At 35.7% G+C, this 12,655-nt stretch overlaps 1 protein-coding gene across 1 annotated transcript in view; it reads right to left on the reverse strand.

Annotated features, from left to right (window-relative positions):
* Positions 1-8,211, reverse strand: part of LOC127938488 (cyclic AMP-dependent transcription factor ATF-6 alpha) — a 35,797-nt gene extending 27,586 nt beyond the window's left edge. Inside the window, exons 1-7 of the mRNA XM_052535138.1 lie at positions 7,963-8,211; positions 7,191-7,270; positions 6,877-6,964; positions 6,629-6,726; positions 5,887-6,013; positions 5,602-5,805; positions 3,532-3,713 (exon numbers count right to left, since the gene is read on the reverse strand). Coding sequence (XP_052391098.1) covers positions 3,532-3,713; positions 5,602-5,805; positions 5,887-6,013; positions 6,629-6,726; positions 6,877-6,964; positions 7,191-7,270; positions 7,963-8,053 — 870 coding nt within the window. The 5' untranslated portion in view covers positions 8,054-8,211. The remainder of the gene's footprint in view (positions 1-3,531; positions 3,714-5,601; positions 5,806-5,886; positions 6,014-6,628; positions 6,727-6,876; positions 6,965-7,190; positions 7,271-7,962) is intronic.
* Between the last annotated feature and the right edge of the window lie 4,444 nt (positions 8,212-12,655).

Consider the following 12,655-nt stretch of genomic DNA (forward strand, 5'->3'; position numbering starts at 1 on the left):
TTATCGTTCCATTGAATATTTGAAATTCATTGTCAATCAATCACAAATTCCAGTAGTACGTCCTATGCAAATGTGACGCTGAAGCCAACGAGTGAAATGTCCGCTCAGCTGTGAACTCATAGTCAAGTCGCAATGGCAATGCACCGCTCTTAGAGTTTATCTGAGGATAGTGTGAGATGAATTCAACAAATCACACGCACCTGCAGTGCTTCTGTGAATGGCGAAAACAGGAAAATTATAGGATTACATGAGGAATATAGGCATATACACTAAATATATTTAACTTAAATCATTTTGACAAATTAATGAAACGAATGAAAATGTGTGCTAAATTACTGTTCATTGTGACACGTTGCAAAGTTTTCGGAAAGGAAATTGTGTATTTTAGTGACTTAAAGAAGCATTATATTCATTGACTAAATTTAGTATATGCCATCTGTCAAATAATATTGCATGATGACTGACTAAATTTAAGGCACATATACATCAACAGAAAAAAAATGAGTAAAACTGTAAAAAACTATACTGTTGATTTAAACATCAATCACAGACTGTGATTTCTCACACAACTGAAGTTAAAAAGTCTGATGTTAAGCAGTAATTTCTGACATTACCCAGCTTTGTTTACAACGTAGCCTGTGTTTATCAGTACTTCTATGGAGGTCCGCTCCCTCACCATTCTCTCCCAATCAATGCCAGCCAACCTACAAATGAACCAAACTTATGTACACACAGGTGCATTTTTTTGTTTTTTCAATCCAGAGAACTTGGAAATTGAAAGGGACCGGTAATGAAAGCAGTAATAACCCCAAAAGTGGAAAGGACAGCATTAAATGGACAAGAATTTGAGACTAATCCTGAACTCTATTTAATTAAATCTAAAGTTCAGTTGAATCGACAGTATTTTCGGAACAAATACTTCTATGGAAAATGATGAGAGCATGAGTTCACTGTTGGTCTGTTGCGAAGGACACAGGGATTATACGAACAGTAAAAACAATAATATTGTGAAATATTAATACAAATTAAAATAACTGCTTTCTGTTTTCATATATTTTAAAACATACTATATTCATGTGATGGCAAAGCTGCATGTGACATGATTCTTCAGAAATCTACATTCACTATCATTGCCAAATCCTAAAGAAAATGTGTTTTCAACAAGAGCTTCATGACCCCTAGGGAGTCCACAGCAGTACTGCAGGGGTTTACCAATTACTCTTTAATCTCAAATTATTATTTGTAAAAAATAAATAAAATAAAAAAAACATTAAAAAAGGTGACAATACAATAAACACCTTTATATGGTATATTAAGACAATTTAAGATGCTTTGCCTCTTTATCCAGCGTTATCCTTACTCTATGTCCTGTTCTCACCTAGAGGTCCTAATGTGTCTCTCTCCTATTTCTACCAGAACACCCCCTCCTCCTATCTCAACTATAAATAATCTTATTTTTCACATCTGCGTAGGGCTTTTTGCTGATGTCAGGACAGCACATCTGGATGAACATAAGCTTTTGATTAAGAAACCATTTGATGAGTGGATACTATCAAAGTAAGACCAGATCCATGGTAATTCAGGATCCCTTTCCAGCTTTCCTGTTCTCAATATTTATTTAAAGTCACAGTGTGTAATTCACACAACTAGCACAGTAGCACTATTAAATAATAAATATTATTATCAAACAGGTTTCCAAATCACCCCATTCTACTGTACAGAAAAACAAGAAGTCAGACAGCAAAATCATGCTATTGGTTGAGCCAGTGTTCCCATAGACACCCAAAACAAACAAAGCAATGTGGAAAGTACTGCACAGTCACACTTTTCGGGAATCTCAATCAATTTTAACTTTGGGGAGAGGAAATAACACTTAAGCTATACAGTAAGTACCTGAGCAAATACAATAGAATTAGAAACTGATGCTACAGGAAATATTTTTGTTGCTGTTTTTACTCCATACTGAAATTATACACATCTGCACATAAAATGTCTAAAAGTTACTGTTACAATGTTAATACTGTTACTGCTGCTAATATCAGGAAAGTTTGAGATTTTTTTTTTTTTTTTACCAATTAAAGCCTAAAATACACTCAGTGTTCAAACTTTCAGGGTCAGTAACTTTTAAAAAAATTTTGTATGTGGACCCAAAGTGAATTATCAGGCCAAAAATGTTCTGTAACAAGGTACTCCAGATAAGAGCACGTTTTTGTAGCAACAACTTCACTGATAGTTGATTTTTTAAATTCCTCTTGAAGGTTATTAAAGATAATTCACAATGAGGCCAAGCTAAAGTTATTGCTATAAAACTTAAATATTTGCAAACACTTTAGTGAATGTTTGTGCAGAGATTATTATGACTGCAGACCCATCAAATCTACAAGGCAAATCATGTTGGCTTGTACATCAGTCCATTGCCAACAAAATTGTTGCTCTTCTGTTATCTGTATTTCACAGGTTATATGACACAGAAAACTAATTGTGGAATACTGGAATTCTGAATATGTGGAATACCACCAAGTCTTTTACTTTCACCTCAAACATCTGGCTTTCATGAAAAACTATATTCTAATAGCAGCTCTTGTTTTGGTGCAGAAACCATAAAAAAAAAATTTCGGACTGCTTAAAGGTGCACGAAGCGATTTTTGCCAAATGATGTTGATATTTGAAAGCATCAAAACAAACATGCCCATAAAAATACAACATTTTATTCAACAACATTTCCTGTATTTTTGAACAAACCCGAAGCAGACTTGGTGAGCATTTCAAGAGATTTCTCTAAATTTAAACAATCTCACCAAATGCAAATTTTTTAACTGTAGTGTAAATTTTTTTTTTAAAAACAACAAGTTGGGTGACATAAATGACTAGGCTTAGCAATCTTACACAACTTCTCAGAGATGGTGCAGTCTAAATTAAAGAAATGCAAGCTGTCAGCACATTAGCACTGCTGCAAAATATCAAAACTAAGCCAGTTGAATGACAGCTGACTGGAACCATATGCAGTGATTTAGCAATCACAAACTACATCAAAAGGTCCCTTAACCAATTTAATACCAAATGAGAGGTTAATCTTGACAAAGGGTGGATCTCAATCAGCTCCTGAGCTCATGAATCAGTATATCGTGTGCATGAATCCGGTCTCTGGTAAGTATTCACTGCACATTGGGACAGTGATTACTCAATTTCCAGCAACATCTCTAACATTAGAAAGCATTGTAGAATGTCACTGTTGGAATTAATCAACAGCTGGAAGGACCAATTTATTTTTGATATTATTTTACATTCTCTTTAACATTCTCTTTGTTCTGTTACATGTTATAATTTATATTAATAAAATATTTCAGCCCAAATATTAATTATAGATGTTTAAGGGAGCATAGTGAGCATCAATGTGTCCTAGTTTTGCAGTGGATTGAGTGATTTTTCAGGGAGCGAACGTTCCAGTGCACTGGAAGGATTTCACGAATGAGTCCCTGATCAGTGACTGAGATGCACCCAAAGTGTATTTGCATTTGTGTAGAAACTTACATCATCATCAGGGGTGGAATTCTGCATTGTCATGGCGACCACAGGAGATGCTGTTACCGAGCCAACAACAGAGATGGATCTGTCCTGAGTCAGTGTGGGCACGGTGACTACATGCGTGGGCACCGCCTGAGGTGTCTGAAGTTGGACAACCTGAGTAGGCTGAGATAGCAACATTCGCTGACCTGCAAGAGAAAACAGAGTTTAAACACTTCACCATTCAAATTAAGTGAGTCCAACCTGTTGCTATATTTCATCCCTTTTACAGACTTAACATCTCATTAATTACAAGACTCTGCAAGTAAAGTTTTCACAGCACAAACTGGTTTAATAACAATAAAGAGAGAAAAACTGTTTGAATCACAAAGGAAAGCGTTGTGCTAAGCAGCATCCTTCACCCAGAGCCAAACACGTCACCTCCACATAACACAGACAAACAAAATTTGTCAGGCATGATGGGTTGCTGTTGGTGTTGAGTTAAATGAGAGGAATTTGCGGTGACTCCCCGGCAGGGGTCATTCTGAACAACTTTCATTCTCTCAGCCACCAACTGACTTACCCATCAGTCTTCCAAAAAACTACAATTAACCTCACATCAAAACTCTGCGGTTAGCCAGAAAATAATTACTGTAGCAGAACGCAATCAGTTCAAAGTGCACTTCCACAATGTTTCACACAGATGGATTCAATACATATAAGCAGCTTGTGGCACTTCTCTCTTTTCACAAAAGGCTCCTACTAAGAAAACAAAAATATAGTGTAGTGCTTTGTGTGACGTAACATTTAAAACCAAGCTGTACTGACCCTCATTCTGTGAAACGGGTCACACAGTTGTCAAAATATTAAGTGGGAAGTGATGGTTTGGACACACAATAAAATCATGTCTCTCATGTTTCAGACAAGTGTACAGGATAATATCTGAATTCAGGCTGCTTTTGCCTTCTGCTCCATTTGTGTTTTCAGGTGAATGAGGTAAGTGTTTATACTACGCACAAGGAAACGGATACTGAAGCTTGCTGATTCCTGTCAGAACATTAAACACTCAACATTAAACAGAGTCACCCATTTCATCAGACAACTCAGAAAACTTTTTCCTACTGTGCTCAATCACAATAAATCAAGACTGACTATTGCAAGAATGAATGCACTAATTTAAATACAAATAGAATAATTAGCAGTCGCCCTAAGAACATTCCAAACAAATCAAATAGTGTATGCATTTTATTTAATTTTATATATAATTTTACAATATTTTATATTTTTACATACATACACATATATATATATACATACACACACACACATACACATATATATATATATATATATATATATATATATATACATACATATCATGTGTGTGTGTGTGTATGTGTGTGTGTGTATATATATATATATATATATATATATATATATATATATATATATATATATATATATATATATATATATATATATACACACACACACTTTTTTAATTAATTAAACTAATTTTATAAATCTTATTAGCATTTTGTTATTATGGTACTATGTATATGCACATGATATTAAAGACAATATTTCTAATTTAAAAAAGCAACTGCCAAAGTTCACAGACTTCATGGCTCTGAATATTTTTTAAGATACACTATTACACTATTGATGCTTATCAGTCAATTACCCACCACATAAAAACAAGTGTAAAGACATCAGTGTGATTGGCGGGTCAATAACTCAGCCAGTCAGGTCTTTCATATCTACTTCTATTCTGTTTTTTCTAGGGCAAGCTACAAGGCAGACTCTACTAACCAAAAGGATGTACCAGCAGTTCAAGAACAATTCCCTGCCTACCTTAAGAGAGACTTTAAATGAGACACCCACCATAGGACAAACACAAATGTGTTGCTAGTGCCATCTGCTGTTTTTTTTTTGTAACAATGAAGAGAGCGCTGCAATACAACTTAAAACACACCACTCATTTCACCTTGAAACTGAATAAAATGTGGTTAATAAAAATATCAAATATACCAATACTTTCTATTACATACCAGAATTTATCAGACTAAAGTGTGGCAGAATGGGGTTCTTCATTACCTGTATGGGGTACTGGTTGAATGGTGACTTGTGGAGGTTTCACTACAGGCAGAACGGTAGTCTGGAGAGGCTGGATGATGATGGTCTTAGTCTGAAGGGGGGCTGCACCATGGGAGATGGGCCCAGAGGTAAAGAGTGGTTTAGGCTGAATGGAAACCTTGGGGCTAAACTGAATGAGTTTCTTCACTGGCTGGAGAGGCTTTGCTGTGTGAACAAATATATCATCTTATTACACAGAAGACTAGAAAAATTATTCAAATGAGGAAATTAATGTACTACACCTACCTTTTGACTGACTGGTCCTCTTGGAAGGCTTCCTCTCAGCAGGTGCCTCAGCAAAGCTGCTGGAGTCAGAGCAGACAGACAGCGGAGAGGGCTGAGAATTCCAGGAGACTGGAGACAGTGCCTCATCCTTAAAAAGAACATAGAACATATGAAAAAAAGCATAAAGTGGGAAAATCATGAAAAGCCTTCAGAGCCCTTACATAGAAAAAGAGAACTGAAAGAGCACTCAAGCATGGGAATACTGGGGTGGGAATCCAGATGGTCTACTCTAGAAGTCTATATACATTACAGTATCATTATTTAAATTGTTTGCACATATCAAACGACAGAACACAGCTACAGAACACCTATGACACCACCCAGTACTGCCTTTTGTTTTAATGCATATTAATTCAATCATTGGTTATAATCGGTCATGTTTCTTTAAACATGTTAAAAATAGTTCATCTTTTAAAATGCATCTAGTCCCCTGCATTTAGTTTCATTCACCCATCTATCTACTTTCAGAAAGCATGAATGTGCTTCCTGTACGTCCCTTCCTGTATGCATGTATGACGTCCCTTTACAGGTTGTTGCATCATTGAGAACAACATGCGTTAACATTCTATATGTGTTATGCAAACTATAACAATATTTGGCACGTTAAATACCACACTGACTTCAACTACTTTAGCTTTTTAGTTTCCTGCACAAGTGCCACTGAGATTTAAGCGTTTAGGTTTTCGTTAAAAGTTTGACTCACATGTGTGGAGCAAGGTGAGTTGGGCTCTACTGACGCTGGGGAGGACACTGAACTGAGCATGTGGTTTGGTGAGAGTGAGTCCATGCTTACATCACCATCTGTGAGAGCAGAAAAGGATAGAAATGCTTTCATACATATCTTTTTGGTAATAGCTACTTGAAATGTGTCTCATGAATAGCAAATTACTCTGAATTCATTCCTGCTATAGACATTCAGTGTCCAGTCCACTGATAACTTAAAATTAGTACCTGAGCGTGGGCTACCGTTTTCCCTCCAGCCATCTGAGTTCCACGCTGGGATATCAAGGTCAAAGTTCAGGTCAGGGACAGAGGTGCTCTAATAAAGGGTAGATCCAAAATGCTTTTGATATATGCTTAAATTGCTACAAATATCTGATTAAAGCTATAATCAAAAAAAAAAAAAAAAGCATTCAACAAACTTGTCAGTCTTTAAAAGATGCAATTCTATTTCCAAAATGCAATTTGAAAACTAAAAATGTAACCTATATGTGATATACAAGGAACAGATTTTGCCAGCTTGTCTTTGCAGGGGTTTGACTCACATAGCCTACACTCTCCACCAGAGCCTCCAGAAGCTCGTCAGCGTTCCCAAGATCCTCCAGCTCATCAAACAAACTGATATCTACACAAGTAAAAGACATTGTTGTGAACTACAGCCGAAGGCAGTGATGCACAATGAAGTAAAACCAACAAAGTCCTGAAAGCATGAGAGCAGTACAGGGAGTCAAAAAAAGTATCTATTTCATAATCTTTTGAGTTGTGTTGTTCCTAACCAGGTCAAACTACCTGCAACCATTCACCCTTAGATGTGATGTAACAAATAATTTGGTTTAAATTCTGGTTGCTTTTATATGTTAACCAAAACTGAAAACTAAAAAAACTGACACACTGTAATTTAATATCATAACTAGACCTGTGTTTTTCAAAATACGATATGAATGAATATGAATTATATATAAACATGAATGTATAATAAAATAAATCCCAAAACAAATGTGTAGTGACAAAGTTAAATAATCGAACTTGTATTTGTTATATTCTATTAATGTTACACATTTTTTTTTTAATTTTCTAATTTTGTTTAAACTGCATTTTAAAATAGAAGCCACAAAAACACGGATGAGAGACAGGTTCACCAGTCAGTTATCCACAGCAAATCGAAAATGAATACTGTATACAAGTGACGTTAGCTTCATAAATAACCTCATTACTAGCCTATAAAGACACATTACTTAAAGTAAATATAGAAGTTGGTGTTTATCGCGAGCAGCACGCGCTGTCATGGATATTTCTAGATAATGTAACTTATCTTACCCCACTCTCCATCCTGGTCGATGCAAATATCCTCCGCTTCCTTATTCATCATCGATGAATTCACGAAATCTAACATCAAATCTGAAGACATTATGATACGAACACATTAGTAAGGATTAAAAAGGAGTCGGATGAGGATTATCGATGAGTTTTGTGTAGAGTTGTAAACACACGCATTTCCCGATTCTGATGAAATTACATAACAACAATGTAGCAAGTACACGTCTAGTTTGACGGTAACTCTACGGGTGCCTCAGTGGGTCATACACAGGCCTTCTTGTTTGTGTTTCATCTTTACGCCACATGGTGGTAGCAAAGCTTTCCAAGCAATTTTGCGCTCAAGAAGTTAGTCGCTCTTTGGCAAATCGGTTATTTTGAAGGTTTCATTTTATAGAGCCGGTTGAAAAACTCTTGAGTGTCATTCGTGGTCGTGGTCCATGCCTAGCAGCATGTTTATATTTCCTGAAACGTCTCAGTAAAGCAATGCTGTATGTTGGAACAAATTGCAGTTTTCAACGTTTTTTAAATTCAGTTTTATTAAACTTGTAATATTGTATCATTCATGTGTCCCATTTCCAGTGCGTTTTATTTGTAACTTTTGCTCACTTGCTGTCTCATCAGCCAAATCGTCGGTTCTCTCCAAACATAGCTCACTCATAAATTCTTATGTCAATTGATACGAATTGGTTACCGTATATTCGATTCAATGACTCGGACCAATTCTGTCCGACTCGTGATTCAATCGTTCAGACCGGGTTGTGAAACGTTATAAGTCCCTTTTATATTGGAGAACATTATAAATAAAAAAGCAAAGAAGACTTGTCATATTTTTAAAGAATATTCAGTTTTTTGATGAATCAATCAATGGTTTGTACACTCTGGCATGTTTTATTTCTGTGCATTATAATGTAAATTAATGTTTATTATTGTATATTTCTGTTTTTTTTGGTTAATAATTAAATTAAAAAAAAGTCCCTTTTATAGCTGATCAGTTGCAAATATCTGCCTTAAAAGAACGATTGATTAGCCAATCATACACTCTTCGTTTATATTTGATAGCTAAGATATGATGAAATATTGGCATTGCGTTGAAGATTCATATTTTTTCATGCTCGATTAATTTTTTTATATCATATCCCTTTCAGTTAAATGACTCGTTTGAATAGGAAAAACAGTGAGCATGTGAATTTTATCACCGTAGCCTATTAAAGATAGTGTGGGCTATTTGCAAATATAGACATGTTGTTACTACTTGAAAGCTGACACTTTCATTTTGGCATGTGTTAGGCTACTAAGTCAAACTTGGCCACTGGGTATCCTATTTAAAGCATCAATGTTAGATAAATTATACAAGATCTGTAGCTTTTTACCCTATTCGCACAGTAAGAATAATTGTAATTCTTTATTAGAGTGACAGCAGAATCTACTAAAACTATTAGCTGGCACAGGAGCTACTAATTATGTCAGAATTATGTTTTGTAAAAACCAACCATCTAATCTGTCAGGTAGAACAGGCTGGTTATTCATAGGCTCTACATATTCCTTTTTCAGTTAGTAAATGTCAGAGCAGCGGGTCACACTGGCTGGTTTGAAGATCTCTAACAGGTGTTCATAGCTATAATCTTGATGGTCTTCTCAGGACATTGTCAGCTTAACCTGAGGTGGTCTACAACAATCTCAGCTGGATCTGACCCTCTTACATTCTATACACATGGCTCATTCTTGTGTTTACAAAAACCTATACCTACAAAAAAAATTATTTACCCATCGCTTACTGAAAATAAAACATAACGTGCATAGATTGAGCGTGTATGGTTCAACAAGTCGGATTAAAACAATATTAGCTTTTCCCTTTACTCACCGGTTTATGTGAACATAAGTTTTATTTTATTTTAGCAGAAAACAGCCATGTTAAGCATTATAAAAGGCATTCATTCTAAGCTTCTTTTTTTTATTAAAGCATCCAATGATGAACTTATTAGTGAGAGTGAGATGTTTTTGATTTTTTTTCCTGTTTCGGCCAATCATGAAACACCATGGTTTATTCAAGTAAATTGTATATAAACCCACCAGCCCCCTCTTACAAACAGTCTGAGGATTAACAGGTTATTAAAGTAACACACGTCAAGAACATCCATTTGGAATGGATTACAGCTTTGACCACCATGTCTTTAGATTGCCACAGGAACTTGTCGATTCAAAATCCTGCTTACTGTGCCAAACTTAGTTTTTGTTCAAAGGTAAATTGACAAGCAGGCAAAAAAGCATAATGCAACTAAAATTTACTTTGAGAGATCTTATATTTGAAAAAAAAGCAACAAGTAATGCAATCACAATTCCATAAAATCACTCCCACTCCTCATTTCTGTGCTCCAATATCACTTGCATCTCTGTGGATGTTTTTACTCAAGAGAAAGCAGAGGTTTAAATGAAAATGGAGGTAAAAGAAGAGAAGAAAGTAAGCAAACAGGCATTTCACAAACATAGCCCCCTGCTCACTTCATCTTTTGTTTGTGTGATGGATGTCCTCTGAGATTGATGATGTTGAACACAGTTGTTGAGCATTGTCTCCTCCAAGCGACAACAGAAGAGTATCACTTATCATCTCAGCCTGTGTGAGGGGGATTTGTGGAGGATTTGGAGAATACATGAGTGGAGTGTAGAGAAGAAGAATACTGGAGGGAGAGTATTTGCACACGGGTTACCAGTTTCCTAATAGATATAAAATTCATAACATGCACAAGTGTCAGAGAGAGATGTTACAGTAAATCACACACTGACACAACCTTGCTGGTCTTCATCCTTTGGTTTGTGTTTGCATGAATGGTGAAGAGTTTGCAGGTGGCCTAGGTCTGGGGTGCTGGGGGTGGGACATGGCTGAGACACATTGTTTGTCTGGATGGGTTTGTGAATACAAAGGGATTACTGCATATGGTTTGGCTCACTGACAGCTCTGACTGTGTGAGTGTGTTTGTTAGTGTGTTAGAAAGAGTGTGGCTGATTATCTTTGAGATAAGGTGGCAAAAGAAGCATCATGGAGGTTAAAACAGGCAGACAAAAAAACAACAATTTAAATTAGAGTGATTGTCCATCCAAAAATTAAAATTCTATCATTTATGTCATTCCCTGTATGACTTACTTTCTTCTGTGGAACATAAAATAATATATTTTGAAGATGGTTGGTGACCGAAGAGTTAACGCTTCCAATTTGACTTCCATTAAATGGACAAAATATTCAGAATATTATTTTTTCAAATATATTGTTTTGTTTTTCAATAGAAAAAAGAAAGTCATACAGGTTTGGAATGAAATGAGGATAAGTAAATGACAGATTTTTCTGTACTATCCCGGTAATAACACTGAACAGATTGAGCAAAGCTTGCTTTGAAATTGACAAAAAAAACCCAGAGCTGTTTCTACATCACCTGGTAGATTAAATATGTAATTGATTAATTGACAAATGTTTAACATAATATTTTTCTTCACATATAGCATTTTTTAAATGTATCATCAGCAGACAGTTATGCCACAAGAAACTGGGTGTAACTTGATTTCTTTTGTGTTTATCCCAAAAAATGCTTAAAAAGAATAGAAGAATAAGAGCAAAAAGGAGAGGATAACAAATTACAGGCCTTACACCATGTGCCACCATTAAGCCCACACAAAGACAGCAGTGATAAATGACCTTTTTAATTCTTTGGTTCAGCTTTAATAAATTAACATGATCTAACAGACTTAAGAAAGGGGGTTCCAACAGAAAGCCTTGATTAGTGTGAGATGTGTTAGGAAAAAAGCCATTCATCTTGTTTACCATGGTGTAGTGTTCTTTAATAGGTCATTTGCAATGAGGGGACAGAGTATGTGGGGGTTGTTGGATGGGATGGGCTTATCCTCAAGCCTAGAGGGAGGGCCCTTGTGAAATCACTGGTCATCCTGAGCACTAACCCCACACTAGTTCAAGACTGGTGAATGCTGGTGACTCCTGAATAACCTTCGGAGGTAGTGAGGGCTCACCCTTGTATGACCCCACACTCTGAGAAAGAGTCTGGGGGGAATCACAAGGAGTCTTTGAGCCACCACACTGAAAATAAATGCTTGTAAACAGGCAAACAGACATATCTCAATCACAAAAGTTTGTTAGTTCTTAATCTTGACATAAAAAGGTTTTGCATTAACAGTTAGACCATCAATCATACTTTTTTTATCTGCTTTTCACTACAAATAACATTGCAAAAATTCATATGAATTTTCCACCTGGTAAAATAGTTGTTTTCTTAGATCGGGTTGATAAATTGCCTACCCTTTGCCTGACTGAAACAATGATATTTGTTTTGGCTCTCACTGTAAAAAAAATGAACTGTTCAGTTGTTACCTTGAGAAGGAATTTGTACTTGATTTGGGCTGCATTTCCCACAATCAGCACATCAAGCCTAGTAAAAACTAATAGTGGTTAAGTATAACCATTTGAAACTAAGGCTTACAATGCTTTTAGAAAACACAGCCCTGATTCTTTGAACTTTGATGTAACTACTTAGTCAAGTCTGACATTTTAAATTTTTTTGAGTCCATCTTGATACTGTTAATTTTCATTGTTGAATGGTTTAATAGCCACTGAAACCAAGATTTTTGGTTCAGTTACAAGGAAATAATAATAATAAAAAAAATGCAATGTAAGATGCTTTGTATAAAAGCA

Source organism: Carassius gibelio, chromosome A20 (genome assembly GCF_023724105.1).
Source record: "Carassius gibelio isolate Cgi1373 ecotype wild population from Czech Republic chromosome A20, carGib1.2-hapl.c, whole genome shotgun sequence".
In the NCBI taxonomy this organism is placed as follows: domain Eukaryota; kingdom Metazoa; phylum Chordata; class Actinopteri; order Cypriniformes; family Cyprinidae; genus Carassius; species Carassius gibelio.